At 46.5% G+C, this 26,829-nt stretch overlaps 4 protein-coding genes across 7 annotated transcripts in view; 3 read left to right on the top strand and 1 right to left on the bottom strand.

The window, feature by feature from the left end:
- The window catches only part of LOC149335831 (sushi, von Willebrand factor type A, EGF and pentraxin domain-containing protein 1-like), a 118,487-nt gene extending 112,846 nt beyond the window's left edge, over nucleotides 1-5,641 (top strand). For all 4 annotated transcript variants that reach the window (XM_089552393.1, XM_089552394.1, XM_089552395.1 and 1 more), the window contains 2 exons: nucleotides 1,258-1,815; nucleotides 2,759-5,641. In XM_089552393.1, coding sequence (XP_089408519.1) covers nucleotides 1,258-1,815; nucleotides 2,759-3,032 — 832 coding nt within the window. In that variant the 3' untranslated portion in view covers nucleotides 3,033-5,641. The remainder of the gene's footprint in view (nucleotides 1-1,257; nucleotides 1,816-2,758) is intronic.
- A 5,582-nt stretch (nucleotides 5,642-11,223) lies between these two features.
- LOC149335830 (vacuolar ATPase assembly protein VMA12) lies at nucleotides 11,224-18,441 on the bottom strand. The gene is made up of 2 exons (XM_089552391.1): nucleotides 18,023-18,441; nucleotides 11,224-13,559 (listed from the first exon to the last, which is right to left on the bottom strand). Exons 1-2 carry the CDS (start codon nucleotides 18,406-18,408, stop codon nucleotides 13,334-13,336), a joined length of 612 nt encoding a protein of 203 aa, XP_089408517.1. The 5' UTR covers nucleotides 18,409-18,441; the 3' UTR covers nucleotides 11,224-13,333.
- A 288-nt stretch (nucleotides 18,442-18,729) lies between these two features.
- On the top strand, nucleotides 18,730-22,928 carry LOC149335829 (uncharacterized). Its single transcript, XM_089552389.1, has one exon. It carries the CDS (start codon nucleotides 18,984-18,986, stop codon nucleotides 21,531-21,533), a length of 2,550 nt encoding a protein of 849 aa, XP_089408515.1. The 5' UTR covers nucleotides 18,730-18,983; the 3' UTR covers nucleotides 21,534-22,928.
- A 131-nt stretch (nucleotides 22,929-23,059) lies between these two features.
- On the top strand, nucleotides 23,060-25,708 carry LOC149335828 (uncharacterized). The gene is made up of 7 exons (XM_089552390.1): nucleotides 23,060-23,160; nucleotides 23,543-23,728; nucleotides 24,157-24,231; nucleotides 24,309-24,419; nucleotides 24,554-24,646; nucleotides 24,712-24,772; nucleotides 25,231-25,708. Exons 1-7 carry the CDS (start codon nucleotides 23,097-23,099, stop codon nucleotides 25,571-25,573), a joined length of 933 nt encoding a protein of 310 aa, XP_089408516.1. The 5' UTR covers nucleotides 23,060-23,096; the 3' UTR covers nucleotides 25,574-25,708.
- The last annotated feature ends 1,121 nt before the right edge of the window (nucleotides 25,709-26,829 follow it).

The following is a 26,829-nucleotide window of genomic DNA, read 5'->3' as shown; positions in this document are numbered from 1 at the left end:
CCATTCACAAAAGGCTACAGTATAGTTCACTGGGACAAGGCTTAAAAATAACCATTTGTTTGCATGCACCATCATGTGGTATTCGCGTACGGCTGCTAAGTAATCTACAATCGAATTTCTTCTCTCATCTGTTTTGGTTTAAACAGTCGAGCAATGGCTGTGAGGTCAAAAGTTGGCACGGTATGCTACACAAGTTTCAGAGCAGATTTCTATCACCAAATATATGCTTGCGCTTACTACTGCGCGCTAGAGGACATCTTACTGCCTTTTTACTCATTTCGTGTTTAGAGTGTAATTTGTGGCGCTAACTACTATTGTCTGAGCGGCTATACGTGGCCATTTGCAAATGTGCTTGTAGCAGGGAGCGAAAGAATGGGCAGTAACAAGATCTAGCCATGCGTGGACCCAAGCACGAACGTCAAAGACTTCGTGGCCAAACGAGCACCGGTTTCATCTATTCAATTGACTATTTGCATCAAGCAACGAGCTTAACTGGTGCATGCAAACTTTTCGATTGAAAATTTCTCATTCTGCGGAGGAAGGGAACCATCATGTAACTGCTCTAGCAGGCAACAAATAACAAAAACAAAAAAGAAGCTGATATGTGCCCTGTGCTGTTTATAAAGCCTGCGTGTATAGACAGTGCTTGTGGAAGAAACTACATAAATTGTCAGGCCTGTGCACCATGGAACAGTGTCAGGACATAGAATGGTGCTCTGCAAAAGGCACCACGAAGTGTTTCTTTCTGCACAAGCAGTAAACATTCTAGCATCGTGGGTTTTGATCATTCACAATGCACAGTAGCCACTACTATAGAGAAGGCATTGTTCTGTATTCTAATTCGTGCTTCCTTGTCTGCCTGCCAGTTAAGAAAAAGCATGCAAATTCGTTTGTGTTAAGCCTGGAGAACATTGCGCAGCATGTAGTCGTAATGATGTCAGACATTAATCCGAAACTGGATGTTCATATTTAAAGAGTTTGAATTACCGAGAATAGCTATAAGGTGTGCTAGGCGTCCCATAGGAGGCGACACACACCTCACAGCTAGAAGTGCACTGGACTGAGATAAGGAAGGGACTGGCGTCACGGGTCTGTACGGAGATGACCTGTGTGTAAGGCAGCAAATGTGTACATAAAAAAAAAAGTCTAAACGAGCCCCAAGATCTTCATTATGGCGTGCAAAATCCCACCACTATTGTGCTGCTCACAAACCTTACCCCATTCCCGTGTGTTGACCAATACGAAACTGAATCGCAGGAAGAAGTACTTTTCAAGGGCCAAGGGTCAGCCAGCGAAGCCCCCCGGTGCCGGCCTGGCTGCCAACAATGGAAGTGCCAACAACGGAAGTGCCAACATCTCGTATACTGATAGCAGCGGAACGATCTACCAGAACGAAGACTTCTACATGGAAATACCACTCAAGTCCGCCACACAGCAGAATGGCTCGACCGCGGGTGCAGTGCACAACAACAACCACATCACAGCTGCAGGCGGACACCGGGCGAGTCTCAAGGCCGAAGGCGGCGGGGACCGCCGCAAGAGTCTTACGCCTAGCCGCAAGAGCTCTTTGTCATCCAAGGAGAACATCTACGAAGAGATTGCCCTGGCTTCCAAGCACCGTAGGCTCTCCTTCGGAGGCGTCACTTCAATAACAGCGGGTCCGACTCCGAGCGCTGGTGTCACCGTTGTCCACTCAGAGCTGCCGCCGTCCACAGCGGACGACGACAAACCGGACGACGGGGATTCCTCACCGGCACTGTACGCCAAAGTCGACTTTGATCAGAAGCGAAAATCGCGGCTGATCAGGGAGCAAAAGTGAGTTGATATATCTTTTCCACGGGAACTAAACTCTCAGAATGCTTTAGGAAGCCGATCTTGTATTTTAGAGCTTAGTCAGAAAAACACTAACAACACCTTCTCACGCCTGAATGCAGAGATGGTTTTCATATCAGAAATGGCTGCTGTGAAGAGCAGGGAGAAATAGGAAATCCAGGAAGGTTAACCAGACATAATGCCTGGTTGTATGGAGAAACCTTATGTATGGAAGAACCTTATGTATGGAGAAAGTGATAATGTGTGGGAAAGAGAAGAAAGAGAGAACGAAAGTTTAGACAGCTCTGTACATGGCATACGTCTATGGTCATAGGCCCGTTGCAGGCGTTAAGAACATGTACATAGTTTATCTGTCAGTGGTTGTGGCTAAGCGCAGCATGACCAATATAGTTAGTATGATTGTTCAAGCCTCGACATTTAATATGCCCCTGCATATTGACAAAATGCTGGCAGCCTTTGACTGCACAAGGTGCCTGGATTTTTTCGCTCACTTGCTCCTGGCTGCCATTAAGTTCTACTCACGATCTTACACAATATTAGTAGTTCGTAAAAGCACAATGAATGGACGTTGATATGCAGGCATATGCTACAGCAAAAAGCTGCAGTAAACTCTCATGTGATAATGTCATGTACAATTATGTGAACAGTGGAGAGATAGATATACATGGTATCAGACTTTTTAAGAATGCTGCAAAGACTGAAGCAATATTCTGCTTTGAAACTGCAGCGCTAGAAGCTAAGTTTATACCGGCTTTGGCACTGCCAGTGTCGCCATGTTGAAAACACATAAATGCGAGACTGACTATGCGAATCCTTTTCGCTTTCCCCACTTGCTGCCGCACCAGGATTTCTTAGGTAACAATTAGTCGTAGAAGGAACAAAGTTATTCCCCAGTCTCATCCCAAGCCAATTCTTCTCCCTGCAGTGATGAATCGTCGAACAAACCCGCCCCGCCCAGTGGCGTCAAGCTTCGCGACCTTCCCCCAATTCCACCTCCGGATGAAGACGAGGACTACCAGAACCCTTCAGTGGCTATGTCGCTAGTCGGTGCTGTGGTGCCTTTGGTGTCACTAGCGCCTCATGTGGTGGAAGGGGACAACGTGTATGTGGACCACCCGTTGGGTGCAGAGATGGTCAGAGGGACAATGCACACTGGACTGGTGGACAACGAACTCTACGCCACGTCGGGACACAGCTAGTGCACCTTCTCCGCTGCATGTCAGGTGGCGCTACGTACCCGATGCGTGACGCAAGGAATCGAGCGCTTCTTATCTCAGGGCACGAGTACCACTGCAGCGACAGGCACAGTCAGTAGGACCAGCTTGCAGGGACAAAGACAGTTCTATATTCTTTGAGTATGCGCTAGGATCATAATCATGCTCACACTCAAACAAGATATTAAGATATGAAATTTGTCTCTGGGGCCATGAGATGTCTCACAAAAAGTGGAACAGAACGCCTTGATGTCAACGATCTTGATTCCGTCATGCTCGCATGTGATCAGTTCTATTTCTATAACTCTGATGCATGGTTGATTTCAACACAAACTCATCACAATCTTGATAAGCCTTGTCTCTGCAATCTGGTCCAAGTATTTATCGCAAGTGAGCATTGAAAATGCCAGAGTAACGACTCCTGGAACAAAGCCTGTTTGTGGGTAGGTAAAAGAGAACATTCCTTGCTGTCACAAGTACAATGGCATTAACAAGTGCTAAACAGTACTGTTTGAGAACCTCTACAGGATGTACCCAGCCTGAGACTGCATTACAAGTGACATTTTCAATTGTTCAAGGCTTTTGCCAAAGGCAGGACATCTTTCTTCGGGCAGTGAGCAAACGAGATATGTCAGGAGCTCAGGTATCTGCAAGCACGCGCACGGCCACAATGTCTTTGTCTGCTGTATGTGGCAGACATAGAACAGCAGTTGTGGCTTGTAAAAGAGCAAGAACCGTAGGTGTTCCATACGGTATGAGATCCTATATCATATGTGAACCACTTTGGAGAGAGAAACAAAAGCAGTAACTGCGGACACCTTTGCCAGTGATAACAAAATGGTTTTGTCACACATTTGTGGCTGCCTAAAGAACTTTGTCCACAACCAGCAAGCAGCAACTGGCTGGAAATGTCTTCTTGAACATTCAAGGCACTTGGACCAAGTTACATAAGGGTCGCTGCAGGAGTTTTTGGAATGTACGTTGTCTGAAGAAACTAAACTTCCTTGCAGCCAGCTGAACTGAAAAATTCCATCTGTACTCAGGTACGCACCTATCTCAAAGCATCCAAAAGTAAGTTTAGCCTTTCGACAGCACTTTTGTCCCAAAAATTTGTGTCCTGTTCAACAGTGCACTCAAAACATAGAGGGGAACACCCACATAGTATTCAGCCATTAATAAATTGCTACTATTTAAGATGATTTAAGATGGCCAGACAGAGTTACAGCAGTCAGTCATACGATTACTTGGGACTAAGGAAGAACATGTCTCTCTGCCCTGTTCAGTCTAATGTATTCAAGGTTGATTTGTCGTTTCGAAGATGCCCACAGGGTGGCGGTCACAAACTTAGTCTCAGTTATAGCCATTCAACTTGCAATGGATGCATGCTCAATTATTACAGAGACAGTGCAAACATTCTACTTCGCGTCCGAGCATAGCATCATTTCTTGTTTTTTAATGCAGCACGCAGGGCAGCTTCAAAACTACACAAAGAACACTAGTAATTATACACTTACACCTGCAGATTTCGTGTGCTCATGAGCACAACTCTTGCACTTCCAAAATGAAGAGAGGAATTGTGTTAAAAGAGAATGCATATTAAGAGGCCTCCCTCATGCATTTCCTGAAAGCCAGCCAAAAAGAATCGTATCTAAGACACAAACTACATAAAATAAAAATATTGCCGCACAGTCTTGACCTGAGTGGAACAAACTGATACGAAATACCTTACAATATGATGGTTTGGTTTATGGGGTTTAACGTCCCAAAGCGACTAAGGCTATGAGAGACGCCGTAGTGGAAGGCTCCGGAAATTGCGACCACCTGGGGTTCGTTAACGTGCACTGACATCGCACAGTACACGGGCCTCTAGAATTGCTCCTCCAAAGAAATTCCAGCCGCCGCGGCCGGGATCGAACCCGCGTCTTTCGGGTCAGCAGCCGAGCACCATAACCGCTGAGCCACCGCTGCGGCCCTTACAATATGAATAGCTATCTGTGGATTTCAGTGATAAGACCCCAAGTCTTACCAGAGTTCCAGAGTTGACTTTGCTAAGTCAACTCTAGCTCTTGAATACTAACTAGGTGTTCCCCATTACATTCTGCACATTTATACAAAACACGCTTCAAAGCACTCATCCTGTTTCGTTCTTCAATGTGTGCTTGTGATGCATTTCCAGAGGCTTCCATTTGAAAGTGTGTGCGAAGTCGCCAAGCATTACACATTTCTGCATTTAAAGCTCTGCGACAACTTATCAAAAGTGCTGTGTACAGTGTGATTTGTGGTGTTGTGAAGCACTTTTCAAAGTGATACTGGTGAACCTAGTCTTGAATGTGAATGTTCACCAATAGCAGGTGAGTGTGATTAATGTTGTACAATGCTTGTCAGGATTACCAAATCTTTTAGACAATTGACAGAGAGCCTTTTATCGAAGAATAACAATGTAACATGTTATTATTACCTTGACTTGTACATAACTGATAGAGACCCCTTGCAACGTTTGTATATTTATTTGTACAGCTGTTGTATGTATGCCTCTGTGAATGTAGGGCATGTTGTACTATATACAGAGTCTGAAATAAATATGTTTGCCTTAACTCTTGCATCTTTATGGCTCTGTGGCAGGATAGGTTGTCGATGTACAACCAGAAAAGCAACAAGCATGTCGAAAGTCACCATTATAGTTATATTGTGCTTGCTATAAGTACCTGTGTACATTTGTTTGCAACAGCCAGTGCCATTTAATCAGTTTCCATTGCTTAAAGTAACAACCTCATGTCACAGGTATGAAAGAGACATTGACAAAAAACAGCAATTCAAGCTGGTGCACCAAGATAGCAAATATCTGATTCTTATCATCAACAGAGACTTGTTAAACCAGTAAATCTAGTGAAAGTGGAAGACTGTAGCAATAGTCCAGAGGAATTTTGGTACAAAGGGCAAAACACATGTCTAGAACGACCGAACTGAGTGTTCCGCAGCTCCCAACACTGCTGTGACCAGGAAGGCAAAAACTGACGATGAAATACTATGAGTTCTACATCCAGGCCATTTTAAACCAAATGTTGTCACTAGATATCGCACATTCAGTCCGAAACACACCCAGAACGTGTTCTAAGCAAGCGTTTTGCCTTCTGTACCTGCAACTGGCCACATGCATTCTTTGCCAGCCATGAATAAATCACCACTTTCTCATGCAATGGTTTTTCGATGACCAAGAGTTGTGAAATAAGATGAAAGCGGAGCAGCGAGTGCTGTTCAGACAAAGGAATGCGAAGCTTCACTCACTTCGTATTTTGGCGCCTTGAAAACACACGAGGCCAGCACACACCGCAGCTTCACATGTGCAAGGTCTCACGGGAATTTGTAGTCACACTGGTGGGTAATGAGGTTACTGCTCTGCATGGCAGATTAGTGCTCCTTTCATCAAGTTGTGTGCACTCTCAAATTGGAAAATTCCCTCACCTTTTCCAGTCACGTATGAAGCTCTCGAGGTTGAAATTTTTCATCGGCGAAAAGATAACCTATTTAAGGCAATAAATTCTACACCGCTGAAGCTTTGGATGAGCCAGAGCCTATGAAAAATGAGGGGCAGAAGAGAGGCGTTGCCCGACAGCAGCGTTTTCCAGACACACCTGACTGTCTTGCCCACTTAAAGGGACACTGAGGAGAAATTGAAGTTGGCTTGTATCGACAGAATACCAGCTCCTGATTACAAAAACACCACTCATACTGACAACAAAGCTCTTGCAACATAGAAAAGAGCAAGAACCAAAATACAGGTATCGCCGCCACAGGCCAAACTTGCAAGTACAAGCGTGATGACGTCATAGGACAAAACAGGTTCTAGCAACACTAAGACACGAGAACCACGAATCACTGAGGCATAGCCAATGCATGCGCAAATCTCCTTGACGTCGCCAGATGGCGAAACGTACCCGGCAGCTACGCGCGCGCCTGTAGCATCGGGATTAATCAGCGCATGCTCACTGGCAGTAGGCAGGCTCCCAGTGTTCCGCTAATGGTAACAAGGTACACGGTATGCTAAAGGTGTCTATTTGCGAGAACTTTGTTGACGACTTCGAGAACGGGATCCATCGTAATGCTGGCAAAACGCCGGTGCAAACGTAAACGAAGCGACGGTAGCGACGGCCGCAATAGCCGATAGATGCCTTCAACGTGCGGCCGGCGGTAGCTTTCTTTTCGGCTGCTGCTAGGCCGCACTGCTGGCCGCCAGAAATCACGGAGTCTGCGTTACGTCATGTGCACGTCATGTTTCACGTCACTTAGTTCTGTGTCGTCATAAGCGAATCCCAAGTTTGAATCAGACCGGCGAGAAAAACTTTTTCAACTTCGAATCCAAATTTCTTAGAAATAAATGCATCTTTCGCTTCCGGCCAAGTGGCAACAAAGCCATGAAATGCCGAACTATCAGATTTTGCTATAAAATATTAATCTTAATAGAAAAAAATATTAATAGAGCTCTCCTCACTGTCCCTTTAAAGTCAAATGCAATATGTTCTAGATGGGTCAGCCAAGGCCAGTGCACAAGGACAACCCAGCAAACATTTGTTCCCAATGCAGGTACATGAACATCTAAGCTGGTGATTTCACCAAAACTGCATCCAGGTGAGGGGTGGTGGTTAGTGCAACTATCAGCTGGCAACGATTCGCTGGTCAGGGTGTGAATGAGCAAGAAGGGAAAAAAAGCTAGGCCACAGTTCAGGAAGTGACAATCGGGAAATAGCAAAACTGAGGGAAGAAAGTTTCTAAAATCTGTAATTTGTGTGGCAAGCCCATGGAGACACATATAGCATATGCACCTCAGTGCTGGTTAAGTGCGATTGCAGCTGCACACCAATTTTCTTCTTCCTCAACTGACGACATATTTGCAACTCCACAGTGTGCCCAACTGAAGGCCTTGCTGGCATCACCTGTGGAGCACTGTTAGGCGCTATCAGATGCAGCAAACCAGGCGGCAAAAGCTCTTCAGATTACTATGTTCTGTGAACTGGAACCAGTAAGTACTGCTAAGATTCGCTTTAAGAAGAATGATTCACAGGAAGCACACCCTAACCGCTGGTGCCTGCACTTCCTTGTTCCCATCTCCCACTGCAATTTCAGTGTTTCCAGCTACTTTTCTGATCACAAAATTTGGCACCTCCGATTCTCTCAGAGGATTCCACAGCAGAAAAATGATTCAGAATCCCTGGTTGCGTTCACGACCTTCTCAGCAACAATCACCCTAGCAGCTTAGAAAAGCGCTGATAGAGTTTGCAACGTTTCCCTCCAAAGTTCATTTCAGTCTGTCAAGTGCAACAACACACCTTGGATGTTTTAATTGTTTTGTTTTTTTTAGCTTTTCGCTCGTTCTATTTCCTTGCTTTATTACATGCCTTTTTGTCATTTACTTGATCCTCTTTTCTATTTCCCCTTTTTTATGTACCCCTTCTGCTTTCTTAAGCCCAGTATCTCCTGTTTGTTCGTTCTTTTTTTCTCCTCGCTTTCTTTTCCTGTCTCTTCTTCCTTCTTACAGATCCCCGCACCTTCCCTCCTCCTGGCCGCCTGCGAGCCTGTCTGAAAAATCTGGGCACGCTGGACCCATCCCTGTTTCATGTTCATTTCGTCCTTCTTAATCCTTCAGGAGCGTCTTGCTTTACAAATCACTTTTCCCCGCCCATCATTTGTGCCTCTTTCTTTTTTTCCTCTTTTGTAATTGGTTTTTCTTAAATTTTCTTTTGGGCGTTGGCCCCTTTTCTTTTATGTTTAATTGGATCGCCTGCGATAACCTCTGGTTGGGTGCGGGCTTCCTCTCCAATTTTTGTTTATTTTATTTCATTTCTTGAGAGTTTACAATAAAAGGTGTAAGGTGGTCGCTCCATGCAATAAATGCATAAGCACCACACACAATGCGCGAGAAGCACACAGAAGGCCACAGGGTAGGGCTGCCCTGCTAGTGGTGGCAGTGGTGCTGCGCTGTCATTTACCTTCATGTGCATTTTACTCTTGCGGACTGTTCTCTCTCTATTATGTTGCATTCAAGGAATTCCAACTCTGCAAAAGTGCCAGTCAGACCCTCACACTCCTGCTGGTGCAAGTGAAAAGAAGAACGGCGCACGTGTGTCCTACCAGAGCAAGAAGTAATGAGAATATCGTTGCAGTCCCCGAGTCTCTAGATCAATGCCCATTTCACTTCCTTACCTCCACTGGCAAACAGAACTTGAATCTAGCACTGCTTGCCTGGCAACCAAAAAACTACCGTAAATTTTATTAAAGACACAGCATGCTCGTCAGATAACAGGCAAAGTTTTGCACGTTTTTAATGAATTGCGAACTAACTAAATAAAATGTGAGAGAATCCAACAGCCACAGAAACCAAAGGAGAGAGGGTATTTTTAATTAATTTATTTATTTTGTGCTGCTGTTCGATTTAGAATATTAATGAATAAGTTATCGCTTAAAGCTAGTTGATAAGAAAAGCAGAAGAAAAAACAACCAAATGCCGCCGGTGGGATCCGAACCCACGACCTCCGAATTACGCGTCCGGTGCTCTACCGCTGAGCTACGGCGACGGCTGTCAAATGTTCTGCTTTCGGGGGTATTTATGTTTACAAATAACCTAACCTTGAGAGTGTTCATCAGCGCCACCCACGTTCTTAAGCGGCGGACGTAGCACGTCCTGAGTTACCGCAGATGTGACGTAGAACGTCATCGAACGGCGAGAGTGGAAGCTGCGTGAGAACCCTCTTATGCTTTCTATGGCGTCAAGGCTGCCAGAACCGAGGCTCTCGCTAAGCAATTAAGCAAACAAGGGAAGGGGCATATAACAAATAATAAAATGTGAGCATATAACATGTTGATGCAAGAAACAATGTCAAACTAGTGAGGAAACACTGGCATAGTGTGCATTAGGCATGACCCATCAAGCTGAAACATGCCTTTTGTTTAATGGCCCCAGCTTTTGCATGGGTGAAGATAAACATGAAGGAATGTTTGGTTTGGTTTATGGGGTTTAACGTCCCAAAGCGACTAAGGCTATGAGAGACGCTGTGAAGGAATGTATGTTCTGATTTTAAATGAACTGTTTATGCATCATTCAGGCCCAACAGTGAACCTTATCTAATTCTGTCCCACAGTACTGCTATTGACAGCTTGTGAAAGCATCACGCCTGCCGCACTTAAGATCTACAAAACGATCTCACTGCCCAAGATGTCTGATGCCTGATGAAGAACTTGGAAATATTGATAATGTAGGTACCAACTCCAAGCATCGTTGGGACAAGATGCCAACAAAAGAAATGATGTCCCCAGGAAGCGGCAGATGAAAAAATTCAACGTAACCTTCTGTCTCTTAGTAGAACGAAACTCAGCCACAGCCTGCACAACGATGCTCGGAACTATCAAACCAGAAGGTAAGCAAGTTTCAACAGATGTAGAAAAATATCTACACTATTTTGCCAGCAGCGTGAAATTACAGCAACACATGTACTGCCTTGATTCTGTGGAAATGCATCTCTTTCACAGTTGTGTTCACCACCCACTACAGCAACTACCGCAGTGATGGCGTTGTTGCAGAGCATCCACCAAATATGGATGCTCTGGGTTTGAATCGGCCAGTGCCACTGGGAACCCAGGCGCCAAATTGTAAATTGCACAATGCGAGGGTTAATGTCCCAAAGCGACACAGGAGCTATTAGGGTGCTGTAGTGGAGGACTCCGTATTAATTTAGACAACCTGGGTTTTTCTTACCGCATGCAGATATCAAACAGCATACAAGCGCCTTTTGCATTCTGCCTCCATCACAACGTGGCTGTCACCGAAACCCAGATCTCGTACGGTTGCTCGCCAGACAGTGGCACAGTCAGAGCCCAGTGGCTTGATTGCCCATGTCACCAAGAAACTAAAGGCATCTTCCAGCCACACGAGGCTGCAATTTAGAGGTAGCAACATCAGCAAGATTATTGTGTTCTCTGTTACGAGAGCCATGACCACAGGTGGCAGTGACATCGACAGCAGGGCAATGGACAGCAGATTTTCTGCGACCACCAGGTAAATACAGGATTTTTATGTTATGACACACGACAACAAAACAAACAAGTTGTACACTCACGAGAAAGTCTCTCAAACCACTAACACAGAGTGCCTGAGAGGAATGGTAGTGAATGAATACAAGAGAAATATGAAGTAGAAAAATAATTCTTTATTTTATTTTGTTCTGGAATAATTTACCACAGAAAGGGCACACTGGGTTATGTAGAAAGACAAAGCAAGTATGGCTTTTCACAGTCAACTGTGTACAAAAGTTACAAAAAATCACATGGACAAAAACTACTACTTCATCAGGGCCTGCTAAACTCTAGGCGGTGTTTTAGAGGTGCTCCAGAATGTCACCCACTTTCTTTCAGTCATCATTAAAATTAACTTATACTACCAACAGAAACAACCAAAAGCAGCACACTAACCGAAGAGTGCATTGCGAGTGGATGACATTGAATGTGCGGCGCCAGAGTTAGAGCCACCTTTTCACCACATAGCGACCTGAATGGTCAAAGCGTGGTACTTTTGCAAAAAGACAAAGCCCACACACCCCCTATGGCCAAGAAGGGAGTGTCACCTTTATTTTCTGAAGTCAAGAGTGTGACGGAATCCCGTCTGGCCGGGGGGATACATTTCAAAACAACGAGAAGCCGACCAGTAAAATGAAAAAATTGGGCGCCGAAACGTCAATACAATTTTTTCATTTTACTGGTCGGCGTCTCGTTGTTTTGAAACCTTTATTTTCTCAAAAGACAATATCACCATTCCGTGGTATTTTGGCGTCATAAAGAACACAATCTTCACATCGTAGCTGCACTAAAGTAAAAATTATGCCAAAGACGACAGTGGAATTAATGATCGTAATAAGAACAGCCCCACACATTATCATGTGGGAACCTTCTACGAAAGCCCTTATCTGCTCATATCCTGGCCTTTGGCATGAGCAAATGTCAAAGGAAAGGTGACACTGCTCGAACAATTTACAGCTACTGATAAGATTACAACAACTTTTCCCAGTTCTTGCCCTCTCGCCCAACATGACCTCAGAGATTGTTGTGCAAACACTTTATCAAGTAAGTTAAGGGAACAACTAGCCCTTGGATAAACAGACACTGACTCTCTTCATGTAAAAAATGGCTCTTGTTATCATACATGTACGCAAGTTGAACCAAGCAAACTGCATTTGCTTCAAAATGCACGAATACTTACATGTTACAACAGGCTAGAGTAACCATCAAGAATTCCTTAGCGAATGCAATATTAAATGAAGGGATGTGTCTGAAATTCTCATACAGACTTAGACAGCGGCTCTCTTTGGATAACAAATGGCTTCTAATGCCACAAACCACTACAAGTCCAACCCGTACAAATCAATCACTCTCAGACCCTACTCCTTGATCATTTACAGATAGTGATAGATTAGACTGAAATAAGGAATCGTGAAGTAAAAAATCAAGAAGTGTCAAACGCTTGGACAGACACAGAGGCGTTGGCTTTTCTTTGGATGATATGTGTCTTTATAGGAATGTAGACACCAATTTTTTGGTCATGTGTTTTCTTTTATGGAATAGCATGCAAGACATTAGGCTATGTGGATTAGCCCATTGAATTTGCCTGTGTCCCATTACTGATTTATAACTGATTTTCTTTTCTTGTGTTTCAGTTTTTATTTCAGTAGCTGTACACTGGTTATGACACCAAAAATCATACCAGGTTATCTGAGGTGCAAAAAAACTGCGATATGATTGCATAGTCATTGTGTTAATTTACTACAATCCTTACGCAAGCCTGTTGCAAAGCTGAAATGAAATCCAATGAAAAAGCAGCTACAATACTGCTGTTTTTGTATGCCTCGCATGACCTACACCTACACTATAGGTTGATGTCATAGTCATCATACAGCTCTGAAACGGAAACTTGAGAAAAGAAATTACTCAACATTTTTTTTAGTAGGCGCAGGCAAGTTCCGCATGGTCACTTACCGTCAGCTTGTGCTTCATTATTAAAAATGAAAACACAACCAAAACTTCGTGCCAGCACTCTTTTAGCCATCACATAGCACTGCAAGTTTAAATTGCAGAGATAGATCACTTTCACCTGATACTCTGCAATAAATTAGGTCACACAATAGTTGTTGCTATTGAGGAGTGCCTCTTTACGTCTGCTCACATAAGATGGCCTGCTTCTTGAGTGCATGGATAAAGAAAGCACTACAGCCGTGGCTTTAACGATGTCCCGAGTGCACGAACAACTAGATAACCTTTATGAGGAAGTAGAGCTCGGCCACAGCCACCACTATGGAGGCAAAGAGTCCCACCAGGACCTGCAGGGCAACGTGGGGAGCTGGCAGCGAGTACTCGACCGCCTTGTAGAAGAAGGCGAACGTGCCGGCGACTGTGACTAGCAGGTTGACCAGAGCCCACGTCTGCTGCTTCACCTGCCGCACCTCTGCACCCAGGCTGGACATGGGTGTCGACCTGTGTGTTAAAAATTCAGTGTGTTAAAAATTCAAAGTATGTATGAATTCCGAATATTGCTTTCATTTCATCTGTCGTCATCCTTTAGGTCTATGATAGAAGGCACTGCGCTATTGAAACACAACGATCACACAGTTAATACTCGCAACACAGACACTTGGTTTGTTCCCCATTTCCGCACTGACTATAAGTTCCAAGCATTACAGCACAATCTTCCAGTAATTTTAAATAGATATAAAGACATAAATAACCCTACTAAGAAAGCACTGCGTGAATTATTTCTTCAAAAATAATTCCTGACGTATAATTCGCGCCCAAGTACAGCTGCTCCCTTGTATCTTATGCAAAGATGTTTTCTGTATTTCCCTATTGTAATTTATTGATGATTTTGTGCTTTCTGGATGTCCTGTTTTTGTCAAAACTGTAACCTGACTATGTGTTCGTTTTTATTTTTTTTTGTGTGTATGTCAATGTTCTCAACAAAGTCTGCTCCTATGCCTTGTAACGGCTGCCTGGGCCTCGTCAAGCTGCATACCTACAGCTTTTAGTCCAGGCAGCCGCCAGAATTTTCTGGAAAATAAATGAAATTGAAATTGACCTGGGATGAACAGTTGTGAGGCTTTGAGGCTTGAAATTAAACTGCAGACAATGCAGCAAGCTATGGAAAGGAATATAGAGGCAACATTACAGGGGTGCAGACACAGTCTTTGGGTGTCCATTTCTTTGCCCTCAAAGAGGCATGTACGCCTCTTTGAGGCACGTAAGCGTATTCATGTAAGCGTATTCATCGTTGCATGCAGCAAATTAGATCAGTGGCAACCAAGGACAGTAGTACGTCTAAGATATTGAATCAGCATCTATTTCTATAAATTCACTTCAGTCAAGAACCTTCTTAGCTCAACACTGGAATACAACTGCAAATAGTGATCACAAATATGTGTTATTTAGGAATGCAGAAAACTAGACATTTTGTCAATGCAAGGAAGTGCTGCACAGTAGCCAAATTTTTAGAAGTGCAATACCACTTTTGTAATTACAGCTCTAAGTACCCTAACATCAATTGAGCTGAGCTAATAAAGCATTCTTAAAGATCCCTTAACAACTGGCTGTTTAAGTGCTTAATGCTGGGATTATCAATCACTGAAACCAAGTTAATCAGCGGTGGTACTCAATCAAATAGGGAAAAATTGGAGGAGACACTTAAGTTCCGCCTTAAGGGTAAGACGTGATAGCATATTATGTTAGTTTCCATATATGCAGGAGTACATTCTCTACTTTACATTCATAGATCCCTGGGAGTCCCTCCTGGCGCAGCAGTGGTGCAGCGGTTAAGCGATGCACCACTGCCCTGCGATGGCAGGTGCTCTCACCGGTGGGGCTTGTAGGGACCAGGCTGCTCTTCCCAATTGACCAACCATTAATTTAACAGCCACCTGTCATGATGGGCAGTCTACTCCCTATCCGGTGGGCAGGTTGTGATGATGCTGCTAGGTCACGTGACCTGGGTGGGCCACCTACCTCCTGGGTTGCTCTCTGGGCACCACCTCATGATTTGTCACTCTCAATGCCAGCAATGTCAACACTGCAAGTGCCAACGCCAGATTTTCTAGGTAACGGGGCCTTTAATGTTATCAAGTCAATATAAAGCTCAACAGACTGAGGAACTGGGCCATAGTCGGACACAAATCAAGAATGAAGCGGCAGACACCTCTGAAAAGGGGCCCTCCAGACAATGGTATCGACAGATTTTGATGACCACACGGTTAATACGATTAAGCCATGGTTAATCCCCTTTCATCTGCCACCCCCTCTGATGTCAAGCAAGGAGCTCCAAGGTGATTAACTACGACGTCATGAAAATTGGTAAATGCCACTGGCAGCAGGGCCTCTTCTAAGGGGCATCTGCCACTTCATTCTTGGATCGCATCCAACTATAGTTTTCAATTGCTTCTCAAGCACAGTGTGAAAAATAAAAAGGCATGAAAACCAATGAGAAAGGAGAATAAAAAGTTCTCTAAGGTTCATACAAGCTGCTGGCAGAAAACAGATCAAACACTTGCCTTATTGTGGGCATCTTCAAGTAAGGCACATGGTGCAGCTAAGGTTTACGAACCTTATACTACTGAAAATAAATGTCTGCATTCTCACAGAGGACGTAGAAACCAATAGAACAGTCATCTAGACTATGTTTCTTCGAGTTGAAAAGATGAAGATTTGGAAATGTTTAAAGCCACTGATACAGCAATGGCAGAACAAGTGTGAAGAAAATGTCAACACTTTCAAATGTACAATTTTCCATGCATTGTGCATGAAAACAAGTCAGAAATGGCATTTCCTAGAATGTATGTCTGCAATACAACAATGCAATGATGCAGCTCGCTGCAATCACACCAATCATATTTCAGCAGGAAAATAATGTAGTTCTCTCAGTTTAGTTTGTTTATGGTTTTATGGGGTTTAACGTCCCAAAGCGACTCAGGCTATGAGAGACGCCGTACTGAAGGGCTCCGGAAATTTCGACCACCTGGGGTTCCTTAATGTGCACTGACATCGCACAGTACACGGGCCTCTAGAATTTCTCCTCCAAAGAAATTCCAGCCGCCGCTGCCGGGATCGAACCCGCGTCCCTTGGGTCAGCAGCCGAGCACCATAACCGCTGAGCCACCGCGGCGGCTCAGTTTCGTTTGTAAAGTCCCCCTTACACTAAAATAGCATATTATGAATTCATTAGAAAATATCCGTAACTTCGAATAGCAAGCATTAAATCTACGGGAAAACACAGAATCGGTATTCAAAAATTCCGAATGTTAGCGCAACCCTAAATCGACAGTATGACCCATTCTCTCGCCCTCTCTTTTTTCTTGCTTGATGTAAAACCTGCGTAGTTCCTGTCAATGTTTTTTACTATTTTATGCATTTCTGAGCAGCTTGCACACTCTAAAAGATACAATGGCATCCGCACAGTGTAACAAGCATGATGTCCCAGGCACGCTTTGTTGATTTTGCCTTCATACTTCGTTGTACCTATTGTAGAAGGGTACTACCACCGGTTGATAAAAAAAAAAGAAATCCAAATGTTCTGGGACGAACTCAGTCCCTTCTTCAGGGGCGAATGAATAGTCAGCATGCCGAGATTTTTTTTTTCAGCCCTTGGGTTGTGCTATTACCCTTGTATATAGACTGTTGCAATGCTAAATATGCACGGTAAAATGCCTCTCTCTGTTAAACCGCTCACTTATTCACGCTGGAATTTGATGCAGAGATGGCATATAACAGTCTTTTTTAACAGTAATAAGTTTGGACGATACACTTTTCTGATTTGATCAGAATTAATTATAAATCCACGTCATCAACAGCACTGGCGCCCCCCCATAACAAGCAGCTTTCGTGTAGTGCACGTTCAGCATTGCAACAGTCTGTACGTAACAAACCCAAACAAATGGGCATCCGTCAAAGATGTTTACATTCAATTTGTAGTCCCTAGCATCCTAGGAAAAAACTGCAATGCTAGTTTAGCTTCCGTTCTTTACTTTTCTTTTGGACTCTTGCTTGTGGAAGAAGGCGACGAGTGTGGAACCCGCATATTATAACGGACTGCGTTGCTACTGTTGACATGTGACCCGGAAAGCCTGTCGTAGCGAAGGACGTTGAGCAAGCGTTAGTGCTGCGGCGAGAAACGTAGTGCCTTGGCAGCGCAGATGTGTGCGTAGGAGACAAAAGCCATAAAATCTAAAAGTCATTTCAGCTTCGATGCCTGACCAAAACAGATAAGAAAAAGAAACAGTGCAAAATATTTATGCTTCGAAAGAAATTCTTGGAAGCCTAGGAAACGAAAAGAACCCACGCTGGCAAGACTCATACTAGAATTTATTTGCAACTCTTTTTCCTGATTGGCGGACGCTGTGGAATAGAAACTTTAGGACACTGTCTAGAAGGGCATAAAGGACTCGTGCAAATTCGTCCCCGCCAAAGCAACGCGCTGTCAGTCCGGCGAAAGGGCTTTCGAGATGTAGCCCAGAATTCCGCGAGATGACGCGCGGGCCGGGTATCGTCGAGCGACCCCCAGCGTGGTAGCCAACCAGGAGCCCCGACAGCGACGAGTCAGGTAGCGCAAGAACCCACGGGCCAGACACCAGCCCGGCCTCTTCCCGACGAAATTGTCCGACGCGTCTGCGACCGGCGGGCCAGTCGCCGCATTCCACCTGTCTTGACAGTAAATAAACCGTCATTATTATGGTCTCACTTGTAGCACAGCCTCCCACCGGGCCTCCGCACGATACCATGACAAAAGAGGTGGACATCGCGCAAGCACGTTACAATGAAATTCGCGGTGCCGTATCTCCAAGCACACAAATCACGGGTACACCCTTGTACACTGAAATCTTCAATCAACTACAGTGAAATTTTCAGTGAAGAGCACAATGGCCTTACATGAACCGAGAAGCCGGAACTACGATACATACCCACTACGACAAACATTCACGTCCGACGTCATGCGGTCGTATTCCCGGTTCTGTTGTTGCGCCCTGAGCTTCTGCACGCGCGCTTCGAGTTCGGGGTTGCGGGGAGGCGTCACGGGACTGGGAAAACAGATCTCTGAGCCTTCCAAAAGTTTGTGCAAGTACACGGGTGCGCTGCCGGCGGAGGCCCGTACAGCATCGCGGAGAGAACGTAGTCGCTGGAACGGTATGCCGGTGGCATCGCAGTTTAGGGACTCTTCTGCTTGCTTTCGCAGGGCTTCCTCGTAATCTTCGTTATCGCGCAAATTTTCTAAGAAGGCAAGTAGTGTGCTGCCCGGCTTGATTCTAACGCCTTCGAAACTCAGAAGTCCCTTTCTAAGCAGCGCCATATTGAAACAGGTGGCAGACGTGGAGGTATGAGATGACAGCATCGAGTAGTAAAATAATAAAATGCTTAGGCTTGAAGTAGGTTAAATAGCAGCGCCGCCAAAGTTAACTCCGCGCTTTTTTGTACGCTTACGTGCATGCTTACGTGTCAACTTAACAATACTAATGTTCGCAAAAAAAATTTATTGAAAACAAACAGCTCAGTTTTTTAGCCAAAAAATTTATTACGATTTGTCATTGCAAGAAAATGCGCAGTAAGCCGTATTTATTTTCCTTTGTTTGCTCTGCTCGAGGCAAGGCTCGAGGCAGCCAATCACAGTCTGCGACGGCGGCGAATCTGTGTGCGCCATTGTTGAGGCGTGCGTGGAACCGTTGGTGGTGGTGGTCTTGTACGTCGTTTCTGGTGGAGTTTGTTGTTTACCCGGGGTCCCCGTCGTTGACTGTTCCCAAAAGCGACAACGATCTCCGGGCGTGGGTCTCGGAACAGGTGCGTCCTGACGTTTCCTCTCCGCGAACGACTTTTTCGTGTCCCTTGTGTGCGCCGTGAAAGCGGCGGCTTCAGAAACGACGAGCCAAGATGGCTCCGACGGCAGATAGCGTAGGCCTGACGACGAAGAAAACCATGTCCGAGCTGCGAGTGATTGAACTGCGCAGCGAACTTGAGAAGCGCGGACTAGACAAGACAGGCGTGAAGGCCGCGCTCATCGAACGGCTTTCGCACGCGCTCCGCGACGATGGCGAGGACGCTGAGACGTACGAGTTCGAGGTGCCGGTGGACACGACGCCGTCGAAGCCAGCGGCGCCGGCTGCCGCCGCAGCCACCAAGAAGGCGGCCACAAAGCGCGTGAATAAGAAGTTGAGCCACGACAACGAGTCCGAGACTCAGAGCAATGACGACGCGCACGAGGGCGGAGAGTCTGACTACGAGGACGAGGCTGAGATCGAGACTGTGGACGAGGAGGACGAAGACGAGGTCGAGGGTGGCGACGAGAAGGTGAACAATGGCGAAGCCGACCCCAAAGGGGAGGAGGATGAAGAAATGGGAGGTGGCGATGACGACGGCAGTAATAAGCCTGAGAAAAAGAACGCCGCCAAGGAGCAGCAATCGTCGAAAGAGGACGAGGACGCCGGTCACGAGGCTGAGCAGGCCTTGATCGTGCACGCTGACGATAACCACGACTTGGACGCAGACATTGAAGAGGACGAAGCCAAGGAGGCTGTTGAGAGTACCGAAACTCCCAAAGCAACTGCCGGCCCAAAGACGGCAGCCGCGAAGAAGGCTGCGGCGGAGAGCGCTAAGAAAGAAGCCGCGGAGGGAGCCAAACCTGAGCCGAAGAAGCCCGCTACCCCGAAGACCGCGAAAGCTGCCGGTAAAGCGGTGAAGGCGGCTCCGAAGGCAGCTGCTGCTGCTGCCGCCGCGGACAAGGAGCCCGTGCGGAACCTGTGGGTGAGCGGTCTCTCCAATACCACGCGGGCGGCCGACCTCAAGGCGCTGTTCGGCAAGTACGGCAAAGTGACTTCGGCCAAGATTGTCACCAACGCCAAGACACCCGGTGCGCGCTGTTACGGCTTTATGACTATGAGCACAGCCGAGGAGGCCGCCAAGTGCATTCAGCACTTGCATCGCACTGAACTGAATGGGAAGATGATTTCGGTTGAATGCACCAGGCATGAGCCAGGGGGCGCCCTGCGTAAGTCCGAGGCCAAGACCGGAGTCGCCGCTGGAGCAGCAGCCGGAAAAGCCGCCGCTGCGGCTAAGGAGACGAAGGAGCCTGCTGCCAAGGCAAAGCCTGCGGCAGCCAAGGTGGCTGCAAAGCCCAAGGAGGCTGCTGAAAAGAAGGCTGCAGCTGCGAAAGATGACCAGGCCGAAAAGGCTGAGGACGAGGAAGCTGAAGCTGCAGAGGAAGCAGCCGAGGAAAAGGAAGATGCAGAGGAAGAGGAGGGTGAAGGGGATGAGGAAGGGAAGGGCAAAGACCGCAAGCGCAGGGACAGCAAGGAGCGAAGGCGGAGTCGAAGCCATTCACGAGAGCGTTTTGTGCGTCGGCGATTCTTCCGCCCGTTTATCCGGGGCTTCCGGGCTGTGCGTGGCTTCAGGAGGCCATTTATCAGAAGGCCTTTCTTCCGAGCACCATTCCGTGGACGCATGGGATCAGACTTCAGAGACCAGAGAGAGCCTTTCCGCAGGGCTGAAGATGGCGGGTCATCATTCCGCGCTAGAGAGCTTGAGCGCAGGCAGCGTGAAGAGGCCTTCCGCATTGAGCGAGAGCGGGAGCGTCTCCGTGTTGAGCGTGAGAAGTTGGAGCGAGAACGTCTGGAACTTCTGCGCCTGGAGCGTGAGAAGCAGCGCCTTGAACGAGAGCGAATCCAGCGTGAGCGTGAGGAACTTCGGCAGCGCAAGATGGGCCGGGCCGCCGAGTTTGGTGGTGAAGGCCCAGGCCTGATACGGCGGCCAGTGAAGCGGCCCTACGACGACGAGCCTGGCGGTGTGCTGGGCGCTGGGCCCCCCGGCCGCATGGAGGCTGGTGGGGACGCCTTCTGGAGAGACCGCAAGAGGCCCCACATGGGGCCCGGACGAGACTATGACCGTGGCACTGACCGAGATGACCGGCGCTTCGACCGGTCTGCAGGAGACTTTGGTGGTGACAGAGAGTTCCGTGGTAGCAGGCCCCCCAGGGACAGGGTGCCTCGCGAGTCACCGCCAGTGCGAAGGATGGAGCCTCGCTTTCCCCCGAAAGAAGGTTTTTCGGGAGCTGGCGCAGCATATGGAGGGGCCCGCTTTGGAGGCCCCCAGGCGTCTGGAGGCGGGGGAGATCATTGGGGCTCAGGGGGTAGAGGCGGCGGCTACTCATCATCCGGGGTGGGAGGAAGCTCATGGAGTTCTGATGGCCGCAAGCCCGACTCGGGCCATGGCCAGTCTTGGTCCTCGCAACCGGACCGCTGGTCGACAGGAGGCGGCTTAGGAGCGCGCGGAGGCATAGGAGGCAGTTCCATGGGTCAGGGTTCTCAGGGTTACAGTTCAGGAGCTGGTGGCTCTGGTATGATGGCCCACTCTGGCATGGGCAGCGGTGGAAGCTTTGGAGGCGCTGGAAATCGGTATATGGGCGGTGGAGGGGTCAGGCGTTACTGAAGATGCACAAAGCATGCAAGGCTCCTCGCGGTTCTGTGCCACTGCGGCCTGACACGTCATGGCTTCTTGGGGCAGCAACAAGCATGTCTGTCAATGAGATATGAAACCACCACCTATTGTTTCGTTTTGTTGTTGTTCATGACACACTGGCAGCCCCCTTGTCTGAGCACGGTTGAGAAATTGAAGCTGGATGGAAAAAAAAAAAAGACTAGGCTTGAAAGGCTGCTATTGGCCTCCCCATTTTTTTTTATACCATGACACTTCTCAAAATGTAGACGTGCTCGCTCGCAGTATTCAAGATCTCCTGGGAAAAGTTGGCGCTTTGTACAGTGACGTGTTTTCTTGAATGAGGCAATGTGCTGTCGCCAAAGGAAGATGCCTTAGGCAGAAATGGATTGCATGCCTCGTGTCATTCCAACAGTTGTGACTGCAAGAGTATTGAACTTCTTTTTAAGTCATCTGTATTATTGCAAGTGCACTGAAATGAGGCGCACAGCCTTCTTGTTAAGAACGGCAATGGAATCTTCATGAATAGGAAAAAGCAAAATGATTACTGCAAAAAAAAAAGGCTGTCAACGATTGCAAATGTGGCAAAATGGCAAGAGCGATATCCCCTCATTTGTAAACATCTTGCTCGAGAGAAATGCCATTGAGAATGGTTGTTCTCTTTATGAGGCGTAAGCATTTCGAAAAACATGCGCCTCGGAATCTACATTTTTCATCGTCAGCGTTGCCGCAGTGGAATGCTCGCGTGTCCTCCTGCATCTTGCACCCGCATCGTCTCGCGTTCGCTGAAAAGGATTGTCAGGGAAATCTGCATCGCGAGCCTTTCCTTTCCCGTACCCCCCTTTCTTTAGGGTTTTTTTCTTTCAGCATCCACAGTGGTAACGGTTACATTGTTTCCTTTGTTTGCATTGCCATTGCCTCATTTATTGTTGGTGTATAAGTAAGCAGCAAAGGCATTCTGAGTCTTTTTTTTTTTTTCTGTACCTGTCTTCTCCATTGCATCGTGGATTTCCTCCATGTATTAATTCCAAACATGTTTTCATGATCAGAATGGCTTTGCTGTATGACACATTTGTGCCATTTTTTGTTGAGTTCGAAGTGTCTTGGTTTTCATAATAAACTTATTTGGGCCTTAGCTAGTTGCTTTGTTTGTTTGAGTAGTGTTTGCAGACAGCTTACTGCAAGATTCTAGTGTCCTGTGTAGCTTGAGTAGCTGTTCACTACTACCAAAGGACCTGATAAGGGCATTACGGCCTCACTGTAGTCTCAAGCATGTGTCATCCATGTGCAGTGCTATTAATTCGTCATAAGTTTTATTTTCAGCCTCCAGCGCCCCCACCTGGGACCTCTGCCAGCAGATCCTGAATAAATATCGTTCATTTCATAGAGCGCATTGACGTTTTGTCTTTTTTTTTAACTCTGGTCGAGTCTGCCTTGTGCGGCCGCCTTATCTGACCTTCCGAAGTGACAGGAAATGCTTCCACCAAGGAAATGAACCGCCCGCTATCGTGACAGGACTGCGTTGCAGGCCAATTTGCGGCAGTTCATTCTTTCGAGATGATGCTAGTAGTTGCGCTGGTCTTGGTACTTTGCCGTCTACCGACAGCCCTGGGTCTGGGCGGTAAGCGCTGGTGCTCATTCGTATTGGATTTGCGCGCTAGTGTCTTTGGTTTTCGTTCTGCACGCCTGGTAGCTCAAGCGGTAAGAGTTTCGTCACCATAAAAACTAGGTTTAAATAATTATACATGGATTTGTGCAGTCTCTTGAGAATCCGATAGCGAAGCCCGAACTTTGTGGCCGATTGGTGTCTAAACGTTTGAGCCTTGCATGAAGTACCCAACCAGCCTGCTGCTTTTGTCCAGTGCAAATTCACAGTGGCCATAGACAGTCTTCGGGTTAGTTTTATTAAAAAAAGTAGTAGTGCGCAACTTCTGTGGAAGTCTGTCGTGGTCATTGTTGGGAATTCATGTAGCCTCCGTATTGGGGTCTATGGTGTCCCACAGCTGCTTACAGTCTGGTGGTTCTTGGTCATGAAGACATCGTTAGTGGAAACGAAGCTGTGATATGGGACTCTGATGACAGCACTTGTTTCTCGATGCCTTCCGAGGTCAACGAGACGTTGGCATCAGTGCGACTCTTCCTCAACCCTCCGGTCGACATTGGCCTCACTCGGGTCGTATCCGAACCACGTGAGGAAACTTTACTAATTGCATCCTAGACATCCGCCAGCTTCTACGCCTTTCTTTTTACGTCTGCTCTACCACTGTTCTTCCATGAGCAAGAAAGCATTGCTAATTAAGAACCTCCCGCCTTAATCGTATATGAATTTGACATCAAGGAGACGGGAAGTGAAGTCAGCATGAGCGCAGATTTCAACTTGGGGCCTTGAGCTCGCAGGTTTGCTTAAGCTTCCAATGTAGTGTTTGAGGTTCAAACTAGATGACTCGTTCAGGCACTAGAAAAGCCACAAATGTTGAAAATGGGTGGAGTGGTGTGGCACAGCATCACGCACTGAATTAGAAGAGCACGGCAGGTTCACATTGAGCTGTTTGCTTGCTGCACTGTAGCAACTTCTGTGATGAGAGCAATATAGTGACTGAGAACCTACGTTTTCCAGAGCCAAATGTTGTTTACTACCTCCTTGTGGATAACAGCAATGGATTCCCGACAGCTGAAAGAGATGACCTTGAAGGTGCGAGAAGACCACCTATTTGGTGTTTAATGCACCTGACTGGTCGCAAGACTGATGGGACAACTTTGAATCTGCAGGCAATGTCTGGATATACGACGGAAAGCTCACGGCTAAGGTTCGAGGCGTTGACATACACGGCGTTGCCAAACTTTGCGAGGTGTCCATATTCAACATCAGTGAAAAGATAGGTGAGCTAAAATTCCATCAGCTGCTTTTTCACTTGCGTATTCGAATGAATGCGATAATAGCTTCGTAAACAAAGTTTCAAGCAATAGATGTGGAAAAAAAAAAAATTTCCTGAACAAGATGCTATGTTCTTCAGATGTGCTGGCAAAATCTGAAGCGGCTTCCAAACGTGCAGCAGCTTCGCAGCAACCGAAAACCAGCTGGACATTGTCATGGCAACTGATTTTATGCAAGTATTGCAGTTAACTATTTACCCATATTTATGCTGTAACTATAGCTTATTCCTTTCTCCAGATGCAGCATTGCCACTTATAGCCATTGTGGCAATACTCTTGTCGGTCCTTTTCTGGAAAAGGTAAATATTCTTATCGTTTCCTAATGCTCAAACAGTTTATTTTGCTCAGGATTAACTGCAGCTGAACTTCCAAGCTGTCGCACATATCAAATCACTGAATGTTAATCGTTTTGTAATTGCTATCGGAGGTGCAAAGCCTGCTAAGTATAACTAGGGTGGATTGAGAGACATGTCATCTTTACTGGCCATTGTGTTTTCTTAGTCCACAAACAGATGGAGCCGTGAATATGCTTACAAAAGCATGTCGTATGAGAGGTTGCGAGTCATATTTTTGAACCACTACAAAGAAAGCACACATCATGTATTGACATTCAGCAAATGCAGTGCTTCTGCAATAACCTGGCATGCCTTCTAGTGAGGACTATTCAGCATAGTCTCGGAGCCAAAGGATGAAACAAATATCCACGAGGAAAGTTTACTTGCTGTTGCTAAAGCTCTTGCATCATTCTGCGAAACAGGCGAAAAGTGCCCTGCCCTTGTGTTGGCAAGGCATCTGGACTGCCACCAGTAGCAAGACGTGGCAGAAGACCGTTGCCACTGACCCCGGACGACGAAGAGGACGACTCGGTCACGTTCGTCACGAATGACACGGCAGCCCTCTTCCACAGCCGCATTTCACCCAGGGCTGAATGGATTGAACCCCAGAGTGTCGACGGTCACAACGGCCAACGTCGCGACTCCGATCCCGACATCATATCGGACATTGCGTTTGTCAACCACTTGCTGGAAGTGTCGCATGAATATGCCACACTTGAACCTCCACCTTCAAAAGACTCTTGCATCAAGTATGGAGATGTTTGAAGCATGCAGAAATATTCCGGTTTTCACCCACAAGGGTAGTTTTAACTATCAACATTCAGGGGTGCTTCGATAAACGCGTGCTCTTATCTGGCAATTTGGATGTTTAGCGCAGTTCAATACGAAAAGCAATACTCATTCAATTTGTACTAGTTCTTACTTCTGCTTCAAACTTTGAACAGAAACACAATGCTTATCCTTCAACAGAATAAAACCACATCCTTTGGATCAAAAAGTAATGTTCGGGCTCAAACTTTGAGGTCAGTCAGTATGTGAACATTACCTATCTGCTGTGCAAGATAACGGACTGTACTGCACAAAGAGCAAACGGGCAACACTGAGTTAAGCCTGAAAAATGCACAGCATGCCCTCGAGCAGTGTTTGAAGATGCAAGCCATAGTAAAGTGTAGTGAGCAAATAACGTGGAGTAATGGATTGAACTCCAATAGAAGGCAAGTGTGACGGTGTGGGAGAAAGTTAAGCAGGAGGTTGAGATTAAGAAGTTTGAGGGGATAAGGTGGGTGCAGCTGGCACAGGACAGGGTTAACTGAAGAGATATGGAAGAGGACTTTGTCCTGCAGTGGGCGTAGTCGGGCTGCTGCTGAAATGTGCAGGCCGTTCAGGTATTTTGCAAGTTACATTGTCACAAGCGCACAATAGAAAGTGATGCTAAAATAAGCAAATGAATATGACAGCAGGCAACTCCAATTGTTTCAACGCTGCTTTTGTTACACTGTGTATTAAACTCGCAGAAACCTGTTTGCCTTCAGATTTGCCATGGATTCTGTCCAATAAATTGCCTGTGGTTCAACCCAGCTAAATCGGACAAACGAAAGCTCTGTTAAGGTAATCGCATGCCGCATGCTTTATGTAGTGGACGGCATGTCACGCCATTTCTTGCAGTTGTGAGAGTAGTGTTGGCTCTGCATACTCAGCTGTGGAGAGGTACGGTGAGTCATGTGATTTAATAGTTGCAAGAAAAGCGCTGTCGGCTCAACGCGTGCAGCTGTGGCGAAGCACGGCGAGTCACATGGCACAACATCAGAGCCAAGCCTCTGCTCCTCCTGGTTTGAAGGTCAAATTTCATAGCCACATGACCTTCAGCTTTGTACGGGAGGGAATAAAGCTTTCGCTCTTAAAACACGGGCACCTTCTTGCAGTGCTTTCGCTGCATTTTGAAACCTGCCACCATGCAAGAGACAGTTCAGGAGAGCAAGCTGCCGGGCTAGTTGGTGAAGCATGTTAAATTGAATTCAGCG

This window comes from Amblyomma mixtum, chromosome 7, assembly GCF_055824585.1.
Source record: "Amblyomma mixtum isolate Tamu chromosome 7, ASM5582458v1, whole genome shotgun sequence".
In the NCBI taxonomy this organism is placed as follows: Eukaryota; Metazoa; Arthropoda; class Arachnida; order Ixodida; family Ixodidae; genus Amblyomma; species Amblyomma mixtum.
This window is presented reverse-complemented; position numbering and strand designations above follow the sequence as displayed.

Bases quoted from the DNA above. Each gene is read 5' to 3' on its own strand.
- LOC149335828 (XM_089552390.1), top strand. From the start codon at position 23,097: ATGATGCTAGTAGTTGCGCTGGTCTTGGTACTTTGCCGTCTACCGACA. The intron at 23,729-24,156 runs GTGAGGAAACTT...TACGTTTTCCAG, and splicing joins TCGGGTCGTATCCGAACCAC to AGCCAAATGTTGTTTACTAC. The intron at 24,420-24,553 runs GTGAGCTAAAAT...TATGTTCTTCAG, and splicing joins CAACATCAGTGAAAAGATAG to ATGTGCTGGCAAAATCTGAA.
- LOC149335829 (XM_089552389.1), top strand. From the start codon at position 18,984: ATGGCTCCGACGGCAGATAGCGTAGGCCTGACGACGAAGAAAACCATG.
- LOC149335830 (XM_089552391.1), bottom strand. From the start codon at position 18,408: ATGGCGCTGCTTAGAAAGGGACTTCTGAGTTTCGAAGGCGTTAGAATC. The intron at 13,560-18,022 runs GTATGTATCGTA...TTTAACACACAG, and splicing joins GTGAATGTTTGTCGTAGTGG to GTCGACACCCATGTCCAGCC.